Consider the following 19,620-nt stretch of genomic DNA (forward strand, 5'->3'; position numbering starts at 1 on the left):
CCCAGTACTGGCTACTGTGGTCATCTGTGGGGAATGAGACAGCAAACAGAACAACTCTGTCTCTCTGTAACTCTGCCTTTCCAATAAAAATGAAATAAATCTTAAAAACAAAAATCATCTCCAGAAAGATAGAAGATAAAAAGTAAAGGCAAGAAGGTTATTAGTTTCCTTTACTGTATTCATAATTAAAATATATATAGTGAGCTTAACAAAACATGAGCATTACATACCACTCTTTTTTAAAAAAAGGTATTTATTTTTATTGGAAAGGCAGATTTACAGAGAGAAGGAGAGCAGAAAGACCTTCTGTCTGCTGGTTCACTCCCCAAGCGGCTGCAACAGCTGGAACTGAGCCAATCCAAAGCCAGGGGTTGGGAGCTTCTTCCAGGTCTCCCACACGGGTGCAGGGTCCCAAAGCGTTGGCTGTCCTCGACTGCTTTCCCAGGCCACAAGCAGGGAGCTGGATGGGAAGTGGGGCAGCTGGAACCAGCACCCATATGGGGTCCCAGTGCATACAGGGCAAGGACTTTGGCCACTAAGTGGCTTACCATGCCAAAGCTACAGGTCAATCTTTACAGATCATATGGAAACCTTATAAGCAAGTAGATCATTCAGGCCCATCTTTTTCTGACTGGCTTCAGGACAAATGACTTAATACCCCAACAATACAGAAATTCCTCTAACACACACACACACGTCATGCAGTGCGCGCACACACACACATACAAACACACACACACACACACACCAAGATTAACTTTTAAGAGAATTAAAAAGTGCTTTTACCTCTCTCTTTCTTCTTTCTTCCTGAGTACGATGTAAAAGAGAAGCCTTTTCTTCCTAAACACAAAGAGAGAAAAAGCAATGAAGGTTTTACTTTTAAAATCCAAATTTAAAAATTGCCGAAGTTTGGCCCAAAAGTGATTCCAAAATAACAAAAATTTTCAGCCTAAGTAGGATGAGACATCTGAAGACACATGAGGTTTAAAGTGTTTCAGTAGTTTTCTAGGAATAAGATCTGATTTCTTCACAGACGCACGTGGAACAGGAACTTTGATTAAGACAAGTGTAGTAATGTCAACGTACAGTTCCGTACAACATTACCTCCAGAGAAACCTGGCAACGTGAATAAGGGATCTCTCTGTCCTCTCCGCAGTGCTGTTTTAGAAAGATTTATTTAAACTGCAGATTTCTGGAGGCAGCAGCAGGAGGGGCAGGGAAAGTGAGCGGAAAAGAAGAGCCATCTTCCATTCACTGTTGCCTTCCCAGAGGGCCGCAATGGCTGCAGCCGGGCAAGCCTGAAGCCAGGAGTCACACAGGTATCCCGCACGGCTGGCAGGGAACTCAGTACTCAGGCCATCTTCCACTGCTTTCCCAGGAGCACCAGGCAGGGAGCTGCACTGGGACAGATGTCACAGTTACAAGCAGTGGCTTCATCAACTGTGCCATGATGCCAGCCCCCCTAGTATTTCTAACAGCCCTGTGAGTTTACAACCATCTCAATGATTGTAAGGAAAAACGGAATGTCTTTATTGCTATCACGTTTTAAAACTCTTTTTAGGGGTTGGCACTGCTGCTCACAGTGACGTCATGCCATGTGCATGCCCAAATGCTCCCCACTACCGCGCATGGGAAAGCACCCAGGGCTAGCCACGGACAGCCCAGGCTCTTAGGTCCCCGCCCCGAGGGAGACCAGCACAGCGCCAGCTGCTGCGGTCACTGAGTGAACCAGCACATGATCGCCTTTGACTCTCACTCTATTTTTTAAATAAATTAATTGACCTTAAGTAAGATATTTTTACCACAAATAAAACCAAGTTTTAACTCAGGCAGCAAAAGAAACAGAAATCATAACAGAAAGTTAAATACTTAAATAACCAGGAAAAAAATGAAAAGTCCAAGACTGCACAGGAATCACTAAAGAAAAAAGAAAACAATAAAACTAAACCTCACAACAGACACATACCACGTCATCAGAGCTTCAGGGTAATTACACTAATTTATATGTAGTGGTATTTGAACAACATGTAGAATCAAGCTTCTCACTGCTAACAAAAGCCAAAGAACAGTCCTCCATTATCACACAGTTTTCCAACAAAATGCTATACGAAGATTCAAACTAAAAGCCTTATGTATCTGTCCAAAGGGAGAAACACTTTTCAGACTTTAACAGCTTAAACACTGCTGTTTAAACAGATTTTTTAAATCTTTTAAAACTAATTTTAGACAAAAGCTGTGAATGTGATGCAAGCCCCTTCCACCCTTGTCCACTCACATAACCACGTACAATCGTCAGCAGAAAACCCACACTGGCACAACAGCATTATCTAAGCTGCATTCTTTATTAGACATTCTCCCATTTTTCCCATTAATGATCTGCATCTGTTCTAGAATCTTTCCTAGGTTCCACAATGCATTCTTTGCATTTCTTCTTCATCTACTTGGTCTTGGTCTTTCATTTCTGGATGCTGTCCGTCACTTTAAGTTTCTCCAGTAAATTCTCATGATTAGAGTAAGGCTGTAGGTTAAATTTTAATCAATACACAATGATTTGGTATTTACAATAAGTAATCAAATAAAGCAAGGAAAACAAAACTGAGTTAATAGGGGAAGAGAATAAAGAAGAATGAGCTAACGCAAGGAAAGACAGTAAATTTGCATTATACATTTAGACATCACTCAAGTGATCAGGTAAACACCACCAGTAATGAAACAGAGGGAAATCGCGACTATCATCACCATCTGATGTCTAAACACCTCCAAAGGCAGCATTGTGTTAAGACCTTAAAAGCACCTGCTGTTGTCCAATGCTGTCTCACGTTTTCAGTCACTTGGACTGGCCCAGACCCTACTGTACGCACAACACAAATGTAGATGGTTCAAAACGCCTCCCAAGTTCTCCAAGCTTCACATCTCTATCCCAAGAGCAACTCAGCCTTAGTAGCATAACATGCAGCCTACAATGAATCGCATTTCTGAAGGGGGCCTATGTAAACTTACAGCTACCCTAACATACGATAGGTGCCTTTACATACCTATTTCCTCCCCAAAAGAAGAAAATAAATAAAAAACAAATAAAAGACTCATTTCCCCATGGAGCTGTAACTTTGGGAATGATTCCCTGTGGTCTCTTTGCTGCTTAAAACAAATTACTGGAGCCCACACTGTATCTTAGCTAATTAAGTCACCACCAGCTGGAATTCCTGGCATCCCAATAGGATTCTGCTCCACTTCTGATCCAGCCCGCTGCTAACATATCTGCCAAAGCAATAGAAGACGGCCCAAGTAACTGGGCCCCTGTATCCATGTGGGAAACGAAGATGAAATTGTTGGCTCCTAGCTCCTGGCTTCGATTTGGCCTACCCTGGTCATTGCAGCAATTTGGGGGAATGAAGCTAATCAAAGATTTCCATCTCTTGCTCTAGGATCTCATTCTTGTTCTGTCTCTTTCTCTCTGTAATTCTGCCTTTCAAAAAATGTATAATTTTTTTAAATAACAAAAACATGATCTTGCATGACAACTCATTGTGGTACATTTCTTAGAATCCACCAGAAAGTGGGCTTATAGTTTCTGGTGGATAATAGGGCTACTTGACAATACCAAGGAAACAAAACAACTAATGCTACTTTTGCCCTCCTTTTTAAAACTTAAAACACATTATTTCAAGGGGAAATCTTGTCTCACTAGTCCAATTGGGAAAACATCACCTATCATAAAACAGAAGGTCCCTTAAAAATAAGCACAAAGAAGATAAAATATTAATCACAGTAGCCACAATGGGGCCCATCAACCAAGGTGTCCATCAACAGAGGAATGGGTACAGAAATGTGGAAGATCTACACTTTCTTAAACAATGAAAAAGAATGAAACCCTTTCAAATGCAGCAAAACGATGGAATTGGAGGATATTATGTCAAGTGATAAAAATCAAGAAAAATCCTACATGTTCTCCCTCATATTTGGAAACTTTAAAAAGTCAATGTGAACTGAGAATGTATATACTAGCAGATGGGCGGGGTACTGGGTACAGGTACTGAAGTTCTTCAGAATGTGACGTAACACGATGACTACAGTCCTTGACAGCCTACTATATATTCTGAGCAAACAAATGATAGGAGTTCCATGACTGGTCATGAAGCAATCTCAAAGAGGAGGAAATGCTAACTGCCCCATCTGACCTGTATATATCATATACAGAACTGAAATGTCACATTGTACTCCATACACATTAAATTGTTGATAATTTATAAAAATATTTTTAAAAATAAGGAAGATGAGAAATAAGAACGAAATTTGCAAAAGAAATTAATAAATTCACCTTAAGAAGTCCCATCTGAAATGAAGCTCCTCAAAGCAACAGAACTGCTCCTAGTGGGGGCCTGCAGAGTGGAGCACCTTGGCAGGCCTCAGTACCTGCCCCAGGGCAGGCTCCAGCTGCTCCGCTCCTGTTAGCACCTGGACAGCAACAGAAGGCCGGAGCCCTGCCACCCTGCCACCCTGCCACCCACACGAGATCTGGATGGAGTTCCCAGGCTCCCAGCTTCAGTGGCACAGGCTGCTGTTTCAACTTAGGGAGTGAACCAGCAGATGGAAAACTTTCCTGGCTATCCCTTTACTCTGATTTTCAAACAAATATAGAAATCTTTAAAAGGAAAAAGAACTGCTTACAATAACAAAAAGGAATGTGAGGCTCAAGACCATTAGACAATTTTTTAGACACTGACATTTAACCAACATTTAGACTAGAAAAAGTATTCACCTTCACTGAAAGACTTGAATTTCAAAGGAAAATATCATTGTTTTTGAGTTCAACAAATTTTTTATTTCAAGAACCTATCCAGGGGCCAATAACACTGACAAACATTCCTTAAACCCCACCAAACTTTCCATAATATGTGTGGCCAGCACTAGACTTACAAAGTGACAGTTAGCAGAAGGGCAAAATTCCTCTCTCGCCCCAGGGAAAGCAGGTCAATGGGGAAAAAAGGAGGGTTACGCAGACTTCACACACACACACACACACACACACACACACACACACACACACACACACACACACACACACACACACACACACACACACACACACACACGAGACTAACACTACCAAGACTTGGCTAAGCCTTGGGTGTCTGGTTCTAAGCTTCATCATTCATTGTACTGTAAAGACAATAAAATCATAGGGTCACTGTTCATTTTATTTGGTTGCAGATCTTTCAGAGGGGAAATAAACTAGAGCTATCAATTACACCTCTTGAGTGGGGAAACTTAAGCTGCAAACAAAAAAAACAAACCAGAGTGTAATCTTCTGAATGTGTTCTTCTGAGTAGTACTCACTTTGTAATAAAAGGGACTAGGAAAAGCTGTTTTTTGTTTCTTCGTTTTTCCGTTTTTTTTTCCCCCCTTCACCACTGCCAACTGGCTCAGGAAAGCCCAGAGATTTTAATTCTTAACTTTTTAAGAGAGATAGTCCAAACACTTTTTCAAGTTTTTAGGGTATGTATCCCATGTTGAAAAAGCTTATCCATCCTCTGCGAGTTCTGGGTTTTTTCTTCCCCTTGAGAGAATTCTTTATAGATCTGCTACGCTGTAAATATCAGACTTTTTCTATATGCTCTCAGGGAGGGAGGACTGTCCATAACAGCAGAGGTAAGGTAGCTAAAGTCATATCTGCCTTTAGCAAGCGTGATTATGTGACACTCTTCGATAATGCGCCACAATAATCGTAATACGTAAGATGAACAAGATTGGCTTTGGTTATAAATGGGAGGTTTTGTTTTGGCCAAATTTCTAATGTTGAAATACCTTATACTTGAGCTATACTCTACTTCTGCGTTTCCCATGGCAACATACTTTATGTTACTGTCTGTCATGAAGTTATCCCTGGGGTCTAAAGGCCTCCCTCTAATTTGTGAGTGTGGGGGGTGGAGGTCTTCATGGCCTTGTTTATTCAGCTCATGGTTGACAAACAGTACAAGATTATTTGAATTCATATTATCAGTGAAACACAGAGAACAGAACCAACTCTGGTTTTCTCAGAACAACAGATGCTTGGCATATCTAACCTTCTCTCCAAAGGACAATGAACTAAATTATCAGACAAAGGAACTTTATCAATCCTTTTATCTGTCACCTGACCTACTAGCAGCTCTAGTTTTTGCAACTGAACATAATACTGCAGCCAAAATATTCCCAGTATTTGCATCCCTACTCTTGTGCATATATTCTCAGACTGTTTGGATGTCTTCGCTGTTTGTTTCCAAAAGTCCAGCAGAAATTTTAGGTAGTACACATTATGATTTCAAAACAAAGTCTGAGTGGACAGCCTTACACTTAAATTTGGCTTATAACAGGATAAGCACATTCTCTTAGCCAGTCCATGAAAAACTAAACTGAAAAATTCATATTCTTATTGGTTTGATTTGTGTTTTCTTGGCAGCCAACATGTTTACAAGACTACAAACTGACTCCAGGGAGTGATTCTGAAGATGATGAAGACACATGGGCACAATCATGATTATAATTAATGCCTTCATTTATATGATCAAGTTCACCTTCAGTCTTTGAAAATGATACCTGTTTCTTTGCCCTTTAATCACCAGCAGACAAAGGGGAAAACAATAAGGGCACAGGCATAATTCTAATTCCTGATTATGAATACCTGTATATGACCCACGCTAGTGTCAACTTCTAAGAGATTTCACCATGCTGCTAAACATAAATGTAAGCCTGTTACAATGCATAAGGATACTGAGCACAGATTAATTCTCCCTAGCAATATGATTCTATGTAACCCATACCATGTACATGTCCCCAAACTGCAGCTACTGAGTACTTTTTAAATGTAACATTTTCTTGGGGGTCAGTACAGTCAGGCAGCAAGGGAATCCTTGGCTCTGAAGGCACCAGTATCCCATATGGGCACGGATTCCTGTCCTGCCTGCTCCTTTTCTGTTCCAGCTGTCTGCTTAAGGCCTGGGAAAGCAGTGGAGGATGGCCCGAGGTCGTGAGATCCTGCATCCAAGTGGCAGCCCAGAAGAGGCTCCTGGCTTCCAGTTTCAGGTCAGCTCAGTTTTATCTGCTGTGTCAATTTCAATAGTGAATTAGCAAAACAAAGACGTCTGTCCTCTCCTCCAAATTTTGCCTTTCAGATAAAAAAAAAAAAAGTTTACAAAAAAACCACTGTGACATTTTCCCCAAGAAAAATATATAAACCTTTTTTTAAAGAGTGATAAAACATTCAGCACAGAAAAGTAACAACCAAGGTTAAAGACAAACGCCAAACGGGTCAGAGTAGAGCACACACAGCGGCTGAAGCCTTCATTTACAACACGTGCACCCCTGATGAGCACTTGTTGGAACCCCAGCTACTTCTGTTAACGTCTCTGCCAAAGCCCCCGGGAAACTGGCCCAGCTGCACGGGCTCCTGCTCCTACACAGGAGACCCAGAGCTGCAAACCGCTGTGCCTGCCTGTGTGCCAGCGTTGGAGCCACCTGGGGAGTGAACAAACAGATGGAAGGTATCCTTATTTCTCTCTGGAATTCTGCCTTTCAAAAAAGTAATCTGTTTTTTTTTTTTTAAAGGAAAGTGACAAAGTAAGAATATTCATAACATCACAAAAGTGACCATTTGCAAAAGCAACAGTAGAAAAATCGATGAAAGGTACAAACTGTACAGAGGGAAATCTCTTTTAAACCTAACAACTTCAATTGTACTCTTTGTAGGAAAGATGAAATAAAAACAATAAGACCTTTACAGCTATTTGAGCCACATAAAATATAGAGAGTATACCGCGCAAGTTAAGATACTAGAAAACGGGGAACTTTTCCACCTATTCAAATTCAAGATGCACATAACCTTTGACCTAGGAGTTTCACTTGCAGGAATTTTACCTACAGGCATTACTAGACACACACAAGAATATTTACTGCAATGCTGTTTGGATTAGCAAAAAGCTAAAAACAACCTAAGCAACTAATAAAATATATATGGCATGTAGGGAGGAATATTCATCAAGCAGCATTGTTTTAAAAGATGTATTTATTCTTATTGGAAAGGCAGATTTACAGAGAGAAGGAGAAAGAAAGATCTTCCATCTGCTAGTTCCCCAAGTGGCCACAACCGGCCACAATGAGTCAATCTGAAGCCAGGAACCAGGAACTTCTTCCAGGTCTCCCATGCTACTGCAGGGACCCAAGGATCTGGGCCATCTTCCATTGGATGGGAAGTAGAGCAGCTGGTACAGGAATCAACACACAGATGGGATGCAGTGTTTGAAGGGGGAGGACTAGCCAATCAAGCCACTGCACCAGGCCAAAGCAGGGTTTTTCAAAAGGCAGTGGGGAGGGCATTTGGCCAGGCAATTAGGATGTCAGATGGGACACCTGTCTCCCCTACCGGACTGCCTGGGTTTTCTCAGCCCCCAATTCTAGCTTCCTGGACTGCGTACCCTGGGAAGCAAGCAGATCATGTTTCAAACAGTAGGTCAATCCTACTCGCATTGGTAGGGACCATCTGGATTGAATTCCCGGCTCCCAGTTCCCTGCCAAATTCTGCCTTGGTGAGTATTCGGGTCGTAAACCAGTAGATGGAAGTCCAGCCTATTTGACTGTTTCTCTAATAAATAATCTACCTGTAACTGATCTGGAACTTTTTCCAAGAGGTATTAAGAAGAACAAAGACATTAATATGCTGTAACTCATTTAAAAAAAAATAGAGACAATATGCATGCTTACACAATCCTCATATGTTGGGGTCCGTGCAGTGGATGTGGGGGACATGAAGGTGTGAAGAGTATTGTTCCATTGCAGGCAGGGCCGCAAGGAATTTCCCGCTGTATGGCAGGGCCCGGCGGATGTCTCTACAACCACGTGAATGCAGCTCCACCTTCCTTTGCATGGACACTGGACCACCCTGCGGAAGAACTCTAATCCATTCAGGCATTGTTTGCTACTGTGGAGTTGGCTTTTTTACTCAATGTGAGCTTGGAGGTTAATGTCAATAATAACGTCTTGCAAAAGGGCCTTCTATTATTCCTACTGTCTTGGCTGTCCCCATTGACCTTATGCTAATCAAGGGACCTGTATCTAGGCTTTCATTCTTTCCTTGATCTTTAGGTTCTCCTTTTCTTTGTGATACAAGATTGAGTTGTAGAATAAGAATTGTAGTAGGAACTTCTATTGCTTTTTGGCAGAATTATCCTTAGAAACACCTACTTGACCATGATGTAAAAAGTCTGAGCCAGAGTTTGACTGATTTTGTATAAATAAAGAGAACAGCTTTCCCACATTGTCCGTTATGATCATGAAATCCTAGTGGTCCATTCTTTGCTCTTTCCTCATCCACGCACCCTTCTCGAGTTCCGAACTCGGCTGGAGCTGGACTCCGGCACTCACACAATGCCTGGCTCTACCACATGAGTAAAAACCTGGAAGTGCAGCCTGAATATAGTCAAAGAACTAGGGAACAGAAAGGCAAACGCGAAAGGTAGAAAATTTCTAATATTTTCTCTGAATTTTTGTTTGCCACTCTTAACTATTATCCATGTATGTGTAAACTCACATAGTGTAATATTTTGCCTTTTTGGAACTAATGAAATGAGAACATAAAGTTTTAAAACCAGATCAATATAATCGTCAATAAATGCACAATTAAATAAGAGGAAAAGAACTAAAAGATTACCAGCAAGAGCACATTCAGATTCTGAAAAAGGACTAAACTTTCGATGAACACATTTTTAGTTGGAATTTATTGTGCTCTACTTGAAAACCTCTTCAGGTACAGAAAAGACTCCCAGTGGTAGTGACAGGGCAGTCTCATAAGCCACACAGAGTGTCTGTGGAATGGCTAAACCTCTGTTCTCACAGCATACAGCTTACTTTCAATGCTCATCTCACATCCACACCTGTGACACTAACCTACCCATCAACATGTAAACAGCAAATGTCAGCAAACGTCTCTATTTGCTCTGTAATATTTAGGCACATAACGGAACCTCTGAAAATTACATAGGACAATTTCGAAAATGTCACTTAACTAAGATTTTTTTTTTAAAGGAAAAACATTTTCTTCATATGCACGCAGGTGCATGAGATAAAGATACAGAATCACTGATACGGTGCTTGATTAAGAAAATATGTCCTCTAGTCTTTTTTTTTAAAAAAGATTCATTTATTTTTACTGAAAAGGCAGATACATAGAGAGGAAGACCTTCCATCCAATGGTTCACTCCCCAAGTGGCCGCAACGGCTGGAACTGAGCTAATATGAAGCCAGGAGCCTTTACAGGTCTCCCACGGGTGCAGGGTCCCGAGGCTTTAGGCCATCCTCGACTGCTTTCCCAGGCCAGAGCAGGGAGCTGGATGGGAAGCGGGGCCGCCGGGATTAGAACCAGTGACCTATGGAATCCTGGCACAAGCAAGGCAAGGACTTTAGCCCCTAGGCTACTGTGCTGGACCCTCATTAGCAAAAATTATGACTTTCACATTACAAGATGCAATAAAGAAAAGCCCAGAAAAGATGAACACAGGCAGTTATTTCCAAAGTTCCCATTACACTTTCTTACAACTTCATCTTCTGCAGTAAACGGCTTCAGTTCAAAGGAAGGATAGGAACTATGACACTTTTCCATCACTGGTGTTTACTAACACTTCTGAAAAAAATTAAAGCACATTAAAACTACATTATAAGGAAAATTAGTTCAAGGAGAGGTAGGACTGCCGCTATCATCCTGCGGCAGGAAGGGTCTGGGCAGTGTTCAGCCCCAGGGCTGGGCAAAAGCAGCTTCCGGCAGTGTGGGGGCGTGGGGGGGGGGCCAGCCAGGCTGGACCCAGTGCTGGGGACTCAGGCCATGGGCACTGCTGCCTATTTGGCGCCAGGCTCTGCCAGCAGGCCGCCCGGCAGCAAGCTCTGGCGTTTTTAGGATATGTAGTTGCTGCCTCGGGACATCCATGAACACGGCCTGTGTGAGGGTAGGTGAGGGATGAATTCTGGGTGATTCCCAACAACGGGGTCACAGAACTTTCTGGCAAGTGTGGGGACTGAGACCTGGTGGTTTGGAGGGTTAGTACATAAAATCTATTTGGGCCAGACTGATTCACCAGCCCAATTAGGAACCCTGAGATGGGCTGTTAGCGTAGAGCATCACTGACTGCCACACACCAGTCCACACCAACGCCATGAGTGGGCACCTGTCTGGCAGGGCTGGGTACCAGTACCTGACCGAGTGGTGGAACAGTGGACGGATCACACTGGGCGGGATCAGGACACTAACGAGAAGTATTTCTGTAACTAGTATTGGTTCAATATAGAATGAAAAAGGAAAATCATAATTTTTAAGTCCAACAGGCTATTAAAGCAAGAGGCAGCACACACAAATGTCTTCTGGTACATTTACAACTTGGACAAAATGGCATTCTCTGATAATTTTACATTATTTCTACCAACTGATACACAATATTATCAATAAAATCAACATAGAATAAATATCTCTAATCCCAAAATGCTGAAATCTGAAATGCCTTAAAACTTACAGAGTGGGGCCTGGCATGGTAGCCTAGTAGCAAGTGTGGTAGCATGGTAGCAAGTGCTTGACTTGCACACGCCAGGATCCCCTATCGGTGACGGTCTGTATCCCTGTCGTGGCCTGGGAAACCTAGAAGAAGCTGCTGGCTTCAGATCCTTGTGGCTACTTGGGGAGTGAGCCGGGGACAGAAGATCTGTCTCTTCTCTCTGGAAATCTGCTTTTCCACAAAAAAAAAAAAATAAATAAATAAAACCCACAAAAACCTTTTAAAGTATCAATAGGAGTGTCAAGAATTTCAGATTATGAAGCATTTCAAACTAGGAATGCTTAACTGCTGAAGTCTGCAAAAATGCCAAACCCCCTAAAATCTAAAAGCACTTCTAGTTGCCCCCATTTCATAAGGCATACTCACCTGGATGGACATGACTTAACAAGCAGGCATTCGGGGTCCAGCACGATAGCCTAGTGGTTAAAGGCCTTGCCTTGAAGGGGCTGGGATACCATATAGGTGCCAGTTCTATCCCAGTGGCCCGATTCCCATCCAGCTCCCTGCCTGTGGTCTAGGAAAGCAATGAGGACGGCCCAAAGCCTTGGGACCCTGCATCGGCATGGGAGACCTGGAAGAAGCTCCAGGCTACTGGCTTTGGATCAGCATAGCATCGGCCATTATGGTCACTTGGGGAGTGAATCATTGGATGGAAGGTCTTCCTCTCTGTCTCTCCTCCTCTCTGTATATCTGACTTTCCAATAAAAATAAAGAAATCTTTAAACAATACCACACTTTACAATCAATTCAGATTTTTTTTTTAAGATTTATTTTTAGGGCCCAGCGCTGTGGCCTAGCAGCTAAAGTCCTTGCCTTCAACATGCCAGGATCCCATATGGACGCCAGTTCTAATCCCGGCTACCCCGCTTCCCATCCAGCTCCCTGCTTGTGGCCTGGGAAAGCAGTTGAGGATGGCCTAAAGCCTAGGGACCCTGCACTCATGTGGGAGACCTGGAGGAAGTTCCTGGCTCCTGGCTTCAGAACGGCGCAACACTGGCCATTGCGGCCACTTGGAGAATGAATCATCGGATGGAAGTTCTTCCTCTCTGTCTTTCCCCCTCTCTGTATGTCTGACTTTGCAATAAAAATAAGGGAGAGTTACAGAGAGGCAGACAGATCCAAATTTCATCTTCGGCCTGTTCTGTGGGGCAGTGGGCTCAGTGTGCAAGCGGCACTGGGAGGCCCTGCTGTACCTCCTTCAGTCTAGCTCTCTAAGAGCCTGAATCAAGTTTTCCCAGGGGAGAAATCCAGATGGAGGCCTGTGGCTCCTGGCTGCACCCTAGCCCAGCTGACAGCTGCAGCCATCTGGGAAGTGGACTAGTGGATGGAAAATAGACAGACTCGTGGGTCTCTCTCCCTGACTCTTTCCCTTCCTCCCCGCTCGCTCTCCTTTTCAAATAAATAAAAGACTTAAAATTTTTTTTAAAAAATCTTTTTATTTTAGAAATATTTCTACTTTGTTCAATCTTAAAATAAGAAAGTTTTTATGTTCCACTACAATATACATTATCTTAATACCAAATGCCTATGTTTAAAAACAAAACAGTATAGATGCTTTAAACTGAAACATTGCAAACAATGCCTTCAACCACACAGTAAAGGACAGTTCTGTGAAGCTAAACCAAGTTCTTACAATCTTAGGAGAGCTACAGAGTTACCACAGGCAGGGATTTTCAGAAGCTGGCGCTATGAGACCTAGGGTAGGCTTATCTAAGAGGCCTGCGGGCCCCACTACTAAAATCAGATAAACAACAAACACATCCTAAGAAACAAAACCAGCAAAGTGTGGGTGAGAACTGTGGCACACGCCAGGTGAGCAACCTCTGAGAAAGCTTGCAGCCCGCATGCCAGCGCGCTGCTTTGAGAGCCAGCAGAGGATGGTCCTGGGACGTGGGTTCCTGACACCCACAAGGGAGACGAGGATGAAGATTCTGGCTCCTGGCTTTGGCCTGACCCAGCAATGGCTGCTGAGCACATGTGAACCAGTGGAGGAGAAAACCTCCCTTTCTCATTCTGTCTTTCAAATGAAAATTTATTTAAAAAAAAAAAAAAAACAGCTCTGGACAAAATATTACTAAACTGAATCTAAAAAGGTATGAAAAGTATACATCACAACCAACTGGTATTTATTCCAGGTATGCAACACTGTTTTCAACACTGAAAATTCACTTAATGTGACCCATGGCATCAATAGGCTAAGAAAAATAACAATTACAGAATCATACCAATTAATAAAGAAAAAAACATTTAACAAACTCCAACATCCATTCATAATAAAAAGTCAGCAACAAACAAACAAACAAACAAACAAAAAGCACCAGCATAGAGAGCTCAGAAACAGACTGGGAGCAACACAGGGGTGCAGTCGGTGAAGCGCACATCCCATAGCAGCTGCTCCACTTTCAATCCCACTCCCCGCTAATGCGCATGCGAAAGCAGAGGATGGTCCAAATGTTTGGGACCCTGCAGCCATACGGGAGATGACAAAGCAGCTCTGGACTTTTGGCTTCTATGTGGCCCAGCCATGACCACTGTGGTCATTTTGGAAGTGAACCAGCAGATGGAATACCTTTCTTTTTCTCTCCCTCTCATCTCTTTGTAACTTCCAGCTTCCAGCAAATGTGCACCTGGCATACATCCTATCAGGTCCTTGTCATTTACATGGGAGGCCTGAATTGATTCTCAGTTCCCACCTTTGCCATACTCAGGTCCAGGCTGTTGCGGGAATCTGGGGAGTAAACCAGCAGATAGGTTCTCTCACTCAAGTAAATTATAAAACACAGCCAAAGATTTTTTTTTTTCATATTTATTTCTTCTTTGAGAGGCAGAATCACAGAAAGGCAGAGAGAGAGAGAGATCTTCCATCAGCTGGTTCACTCCCCAAATGGCTAAGCAGCAGAAACTAAGCCAGTGTAAGCCAGAGCCAGGAGCTCCAGCTAGGTCCTTCACTACACACCAGGCCGTCAGCAGGGAGCTGGAGCAGAGGCAGAGCAGTGCCCACATGGGATGCCCCAACTGGCTACAATGGCCACAGCTGAACTGATCTAAGCCAGGAGCTTCTCCCTGGCCTCCCACGTGGGGGTGCTGGGTCCCAAGGCTATGGGCCACCCTCCACTGCCTTCCCAGGCCACAAACAGGGGTTTGGATAGGAAGTAGAGCAGATGGGACACGAACCAGTGCTCATATGGTATGCCAGTGTTGCAAGGTGAAAGATTCGGCAGTTGGGCTATCATGTCAGCCCCCAGAACAGCCAAGATGTAAAACACCAACACCTATCACATCTTGTGAGGATGTGGAACAATAAGAATTCTTCCACTTTGGATCCGGGACCCTGCTAATGAGCTGGGAGAACAGTGCAAGACGGTCCGAAGCGCACGGCCCTGAATCCACTTCAGAAAACCACAAGTGGCCCAGCACTGGCCACTGCATCCAACCAGGAAGTGAACCAGCAAATGCAAGATTCTCCACCTCTCCCTTTTTCTCTGCAATCTCTCTACTTCTCCCTCTTTCTCTCTGTAACTCCGCCTTTGAAATAAATATTAACAAGAAAAAGGCACGGCCAAGATGCACGACAGTGCTCCAGTTTCTTGCAAATGAAGCTTAGTTTGAACATGCAATCCAACAAGTGCTCCCTAAGCAGTGACCCAAGTGAGTTGAAATCTATCCAGAGCTATATTTCAGAGCAGAGGTTATTGCTGCGGGATATCAGGTTAACTTACCACCGCTCACACCAGCATTGTAGACAGCCACCAGTTCGAGTTGTAGCTGTTCCATTTACCACCCAGCTCTCTGATAATCCACCTGGGAAAGTGGCAAAGATGGCCCAAGTCCTTGATGTCCTGACACCCCTGTGGGAGGCCTGGACCGAGTTCCAAGCCACTGGCTTTCATCCGGCCTTTTAGGGAGTGAGCCAGCAAATGGAAATTTTGTTTCTCTCTAACTCTGCTTTTCAGACAAATCAACACATCTTTCAAAAAATATATTTATAGCAATTTTATTTGTAACTACCAAAGTAACGACAATATCCATTAATATTTGCACCAAGAAAAAATATTCAGCAAAGAGAGAAAGATTTATCAAGCTACAATGACATGGAGAAACCTTACAAGCATACTACTAACGCAGCCTAAAACAGCTGAGGGTTAAAACCCACATCCTCTGTTAACACCAAGACTAACAGAAACTGAAGACTTTAGTTAGTAATAATGCAGCGCTAAACATTCTAGGATATATATCAAATGTAACAAAGGTGAACGTGAACACAAAATGTAAATAACGAAAGACAGTGTGAGCAAGGGGTCAGGACAGATTGAGGACACTTGAGTTCTGCATTTTCGCACCAATTTCCCTGTAAACCTTAAAACCACTCTGAAACACTGCAGCTCTTCATCCGGCATTGGCGGTCACTCTTCCCAGACACTCCTGGAGCAGCCCTTTGCTCCTCCCCTCTGACAGGTGTGACCCACAGACCCCTCCCCTGGACATACACACCTCTGTATCCTCAGTCCTGAGTCCCAAGCCCTCTTGGTTGATGACATTCAAGCCATCTGTTTGCCTGACAGTCCCCAGCCCAGATTCTGGCCCAAGATTCAGAGATGTGTAAACCACTGCTTTGTCATAGCCCATCTACTTCTCACAGGAACCCAGATATTCATCCAATCCCCACTTTTCTCCCACAAAGCTTTTGTACCACCTCACACACACATCTTAATCTCCTCCATTTCTATCAAAAGTACAACTTTTCCTGAGATGCAGCTCTTCAGGTAGAAACCTGACCCAGGGGGCTGGTGCTACAGCTCAACAGGCTAATCCTCCACCTTCAAGCATTGGCACCCCATACGCGCGCCAGTTCATGTCCCAGCTCTCCATTTCCAATCCACTTCCCCGCTTTTGGACTGGGAGAAAGCAGTGGATCCTGCACCCACGTGGGAGAGCCAACACGAGATGCTGGCTTCTGACTTCAGATTGGCTTAGCTCCAGACACTGCAGCCATTCGGGGAGTGAACCAGCACACGAAGGTTCTTTCTCGTCTCTCCTCTCTGTAAATCTGCCCATCAAATAAAAATAAAATAAATCAAGAAAGAACAAGGAAAGAAAGGGAGGGAGGGAGGAAAGAAAAGAAGGAAACAAACCTGACCCAGGCCAAAGAAATTTTCCATCCTGAAAATCTAGAATTGAGATGAAGCAGTCAACGCACTTGAACTGGGAATTGGGCACAAAGTCACGTGAGGAGGGCCTGCAGAGCCAAGAATGAGGGCGACAAGGAAAGCGAGGAGAAAGGGGACACTCTGACCCGGGTTCCCAACTCACTGCCGACGCAGACCTGGGAGACAGAAGCAATGGCACAAGTAATTCCGCTCCTGCCACTCACAGGAAGACCTGGACGTCACTGCCTGTCACAACTGCTGTCCATCTCTATGTCCAAAAAGAGGATACAAAAATATAATGTATAGGGCCGGGCGTGGTGGCACAAGTGGTTAAAGGTCCTCGCCTTGCACGCCCGGGATCTCATATGGGCGCCGGTTCTATCCCAGTGGCCCCGCTTCCCTTCCAGCTCCCTGCCTGTGGCCCGGGAAAGCAGTTGAGGATGGCCCAAGGTTTTGGGACCCTGCACCCGCGTGGGAGACCCGGAAGAGGCTCCTGGTTTCGGATCGGCATAGTATCGGCTGTTGCGCTCACTTGGGGAGTGAATCATTGGATGGAAGATCTTCCTCTCTGTCTCTCCTCTCTGTATATCTGCCTTTCCAATAAAAAAATAATTTAAAAAATTAAAAAATTTTTTTTAAATACAATGTATAAACAGTATATGTCTCTAGATCAGCACTGCACAGGACAGACGGATGGGGGCAAAGGAGTCAAGCAGAAATAAAGGACAAACTGGCTGCGATTCTGTGTATGAAATTCTACAGTCTCAGGTCGCTAGTGGTCAACCTTGTGAAGGAGCAAATACTACAACACGTGAGCGCACAGGAAGCCTGTGGAATGCAGGAATGCTCTTCACTGAAAAGAGGCCATTTGCATACGAGTCTAAAAAGCACAGAGTTGGGTCCCCACCCAGATTCCTTCATCAGGTACGTGCAGAACAACCAAGGGCTCCTTGCTGGAGAACTGCCCAGCAGCGGAGCGGCCAGGCCGTGGCCACACTGCCGCTCTCACCCGAGGATGATCTTGGCCTTGGTCACACTAGGCCAACGCCGACTCCTCTGCTCTACCTGCTGTCCCCCCTCCTAGGGTATTTCACTGCCAAAGTGTCTCTTCCCAGGGCTCCTCCTGGGAACAAGACAAGGGCCACGTGGGAACCTGAGCCGGTATCAAGATAACACCCCAAAGAAAGCTTGTAATGGTGGTGGATGCAGAGTCGGGTCAATAGTCAAGTATTTCCTCAGAGAAGATGTGTTACTTCCAGAAAAGGACCAACTCCCACCTCCAACAGAATCCACAGGTTCCACATAAATGAAGGAATGAAGGAAGAAATAAAGGGCACAGATTTGAAGGCGGTTACCCAGCACTGCCTTGCAGTGCGGCCATGCCTGGCCACGCACGTTCTGTATTCATCTTCCAAACTTGAGAACTAGGAGATTTGGCCCTGAGCTTAAACTGGGAGCTTTCCCTCCCAACTGGAAAAAGGCTCTCATCCAGAGCCTTGGTAGGACCACGCTCCTTGACAAGCTCCTCACGCCAAGCGCACCAAGCCCTTCCAAGAACTGGGCTGGACCACCGGGGGCTGCAGCCCACGCTCCCTGCAGCCAGTCAGCACCAATGACACAGAAAGCCCTACAAGGTCCGGTAGCTTGACCGACGGTCCGAGCCAAGGATCGCACGCCGAGTCGGAGTGGAGCAAGAGGGTCGCCTGTGCTGAAAACTTACTGGCCATTTCGTCCATCCAACAGCTGTCTGTCACCAGGGCAGTGCAGCTGCTAACTTCTGGAATCAGAGGCAATATAGGTCCACCCATACCTCAACCACCATCGTAACTCCATAAGCTGTTTAAACAGAAGCCCCGGAGTCTCAGCGCACACGCTTCCAGAAAACCAGTCAAGTCTTGGGATTCAAAACACGTGGCTAATAAGGAGCTGTGTTTCCATTTCCGAGATTACAGATACATTGTCCTCACTCTGCAAGGCAGAAAATGCTGCCAAAAGGGTTGGGCAATATTCTAAGTGCAACGACTGCCCGGTGTCGGCCGTGACTAAGCGTCGAAAGTTCATTTCTGAAAAAGCCGGCCCTCGGCACAGGAAGGGTCAAATCAACCTCCAGCACAAAGTAACCCGACTTTACAGGCTGGCTACATTGAGAAAGCTCCCCCGCCTGCAGAAATGCAACGCCCGACGAGTCCCGGGTGATGGGGACGCGCTCCAGCCCTGCCTCCGAGGTGGCCCGCCGGCCAGCGCCGGCCACCGCGCACCGGCCACCCTCCCGCCGCGCTTACCTTCCTGCTCGCGCCGCCGAGGGACACCTTGGGCCTCGTTTTGAAATCCCCTTCAAAACTGAACATCTTGGCCGCTTATCCCATCTGGGAGGAGCCCCCCGCGACCCGAGTGACAGCCGGGGGCAGCGGGGCAGGCGGCGGGGAGCGCCCACCGTGAGGTCTCGGGTTCGGTCCCCGGGAGGAGCTCAGGCGCCCGCCAGGCCAGCCTGGGGAGCGCAGGACCCGCCCAGACCTGCCCTATGGCGACGCTGCGGGGACGGCCTGGCCGCGCCTCCCCCGTCATCCACGCCTCCCACCGCGGCGGCCGAGGCGTGGGCTGCCGGGCAGGGCCGCGGACCCCCCGCCTTTTGCACCGGGAGCAGCCGCTTCGGGAGGAAGATGGCGGCCGGCCGCGGCTGCCGTGCGCGCCGCCGAGAGCGGGCGCGCTCACGCCATGGACGGCGCGGCGCTCCTCCCGGCACGCCCCGCGACGGCGCGGCGCTCCGCGGCCAGCGTGCGCGGCCCCGAGAGTCACGTCGCCTCCGTCCAGGGGGCGGGGCGAGGGGCGGGGCCTGACATCCCACAAGGACGCTGAGCCTGGCTTTCAGGCCTCGAACTTCCCAGACGCTGCCCAACTTAACT

The 19,620-nt window shown here is 45.5% G+C and overlaps 1 protein-coding gene across 2 annotated transcripts in view; it reads right to left on the reverse strand.

The window, feature by feature from the left end:
* UBE3C (ubiquitin protein ligase E3C) overlaps positions 1-19,349 on the reverse strand; it is a 106,013-nt gene extending 86,664 nt beyond the window's left edge. For both annotated transcript variants that reach the window (XM_040984370.1, XM_040984369.1), the window contains exons 1-2: positions 19,000-19,349; positions 787-840 (exon numbers count right to left, since the gene is read on the reverse strand). In XM_040984370.1, the coding sequence (XP_040840304.1) occupies positions 787-840; positions 19,000-19,065 (120 nt within the window). In that variant the 5' untranslated portion in view covers positions 19,066-19,349. The remainder of the gene's footprint in view (positions 1-786; positions 841-18,999) is intronic.
* Positions 19,350-19,620: the final 271 nt, after the last annotated feature.

Source organism: Ochotona curzoniae, unplaced genomic scaffold (assembly GCF_017591425.1).
Source record: "Ochotona curzoniae isolate NIBS_2020 unplaced genomic scaffold, NIBS_Ocur_1.0 contig_4105, whole genome shotgun sequence".
In the NCBI taxonomy this organism is placed as follows: domain Eukaryota; kingdom Metazoa; phylum Chordata; class Mammalia; order Lagomorpha; family Ochotonidae; genus Ochotona; species Ochotona curzoniae.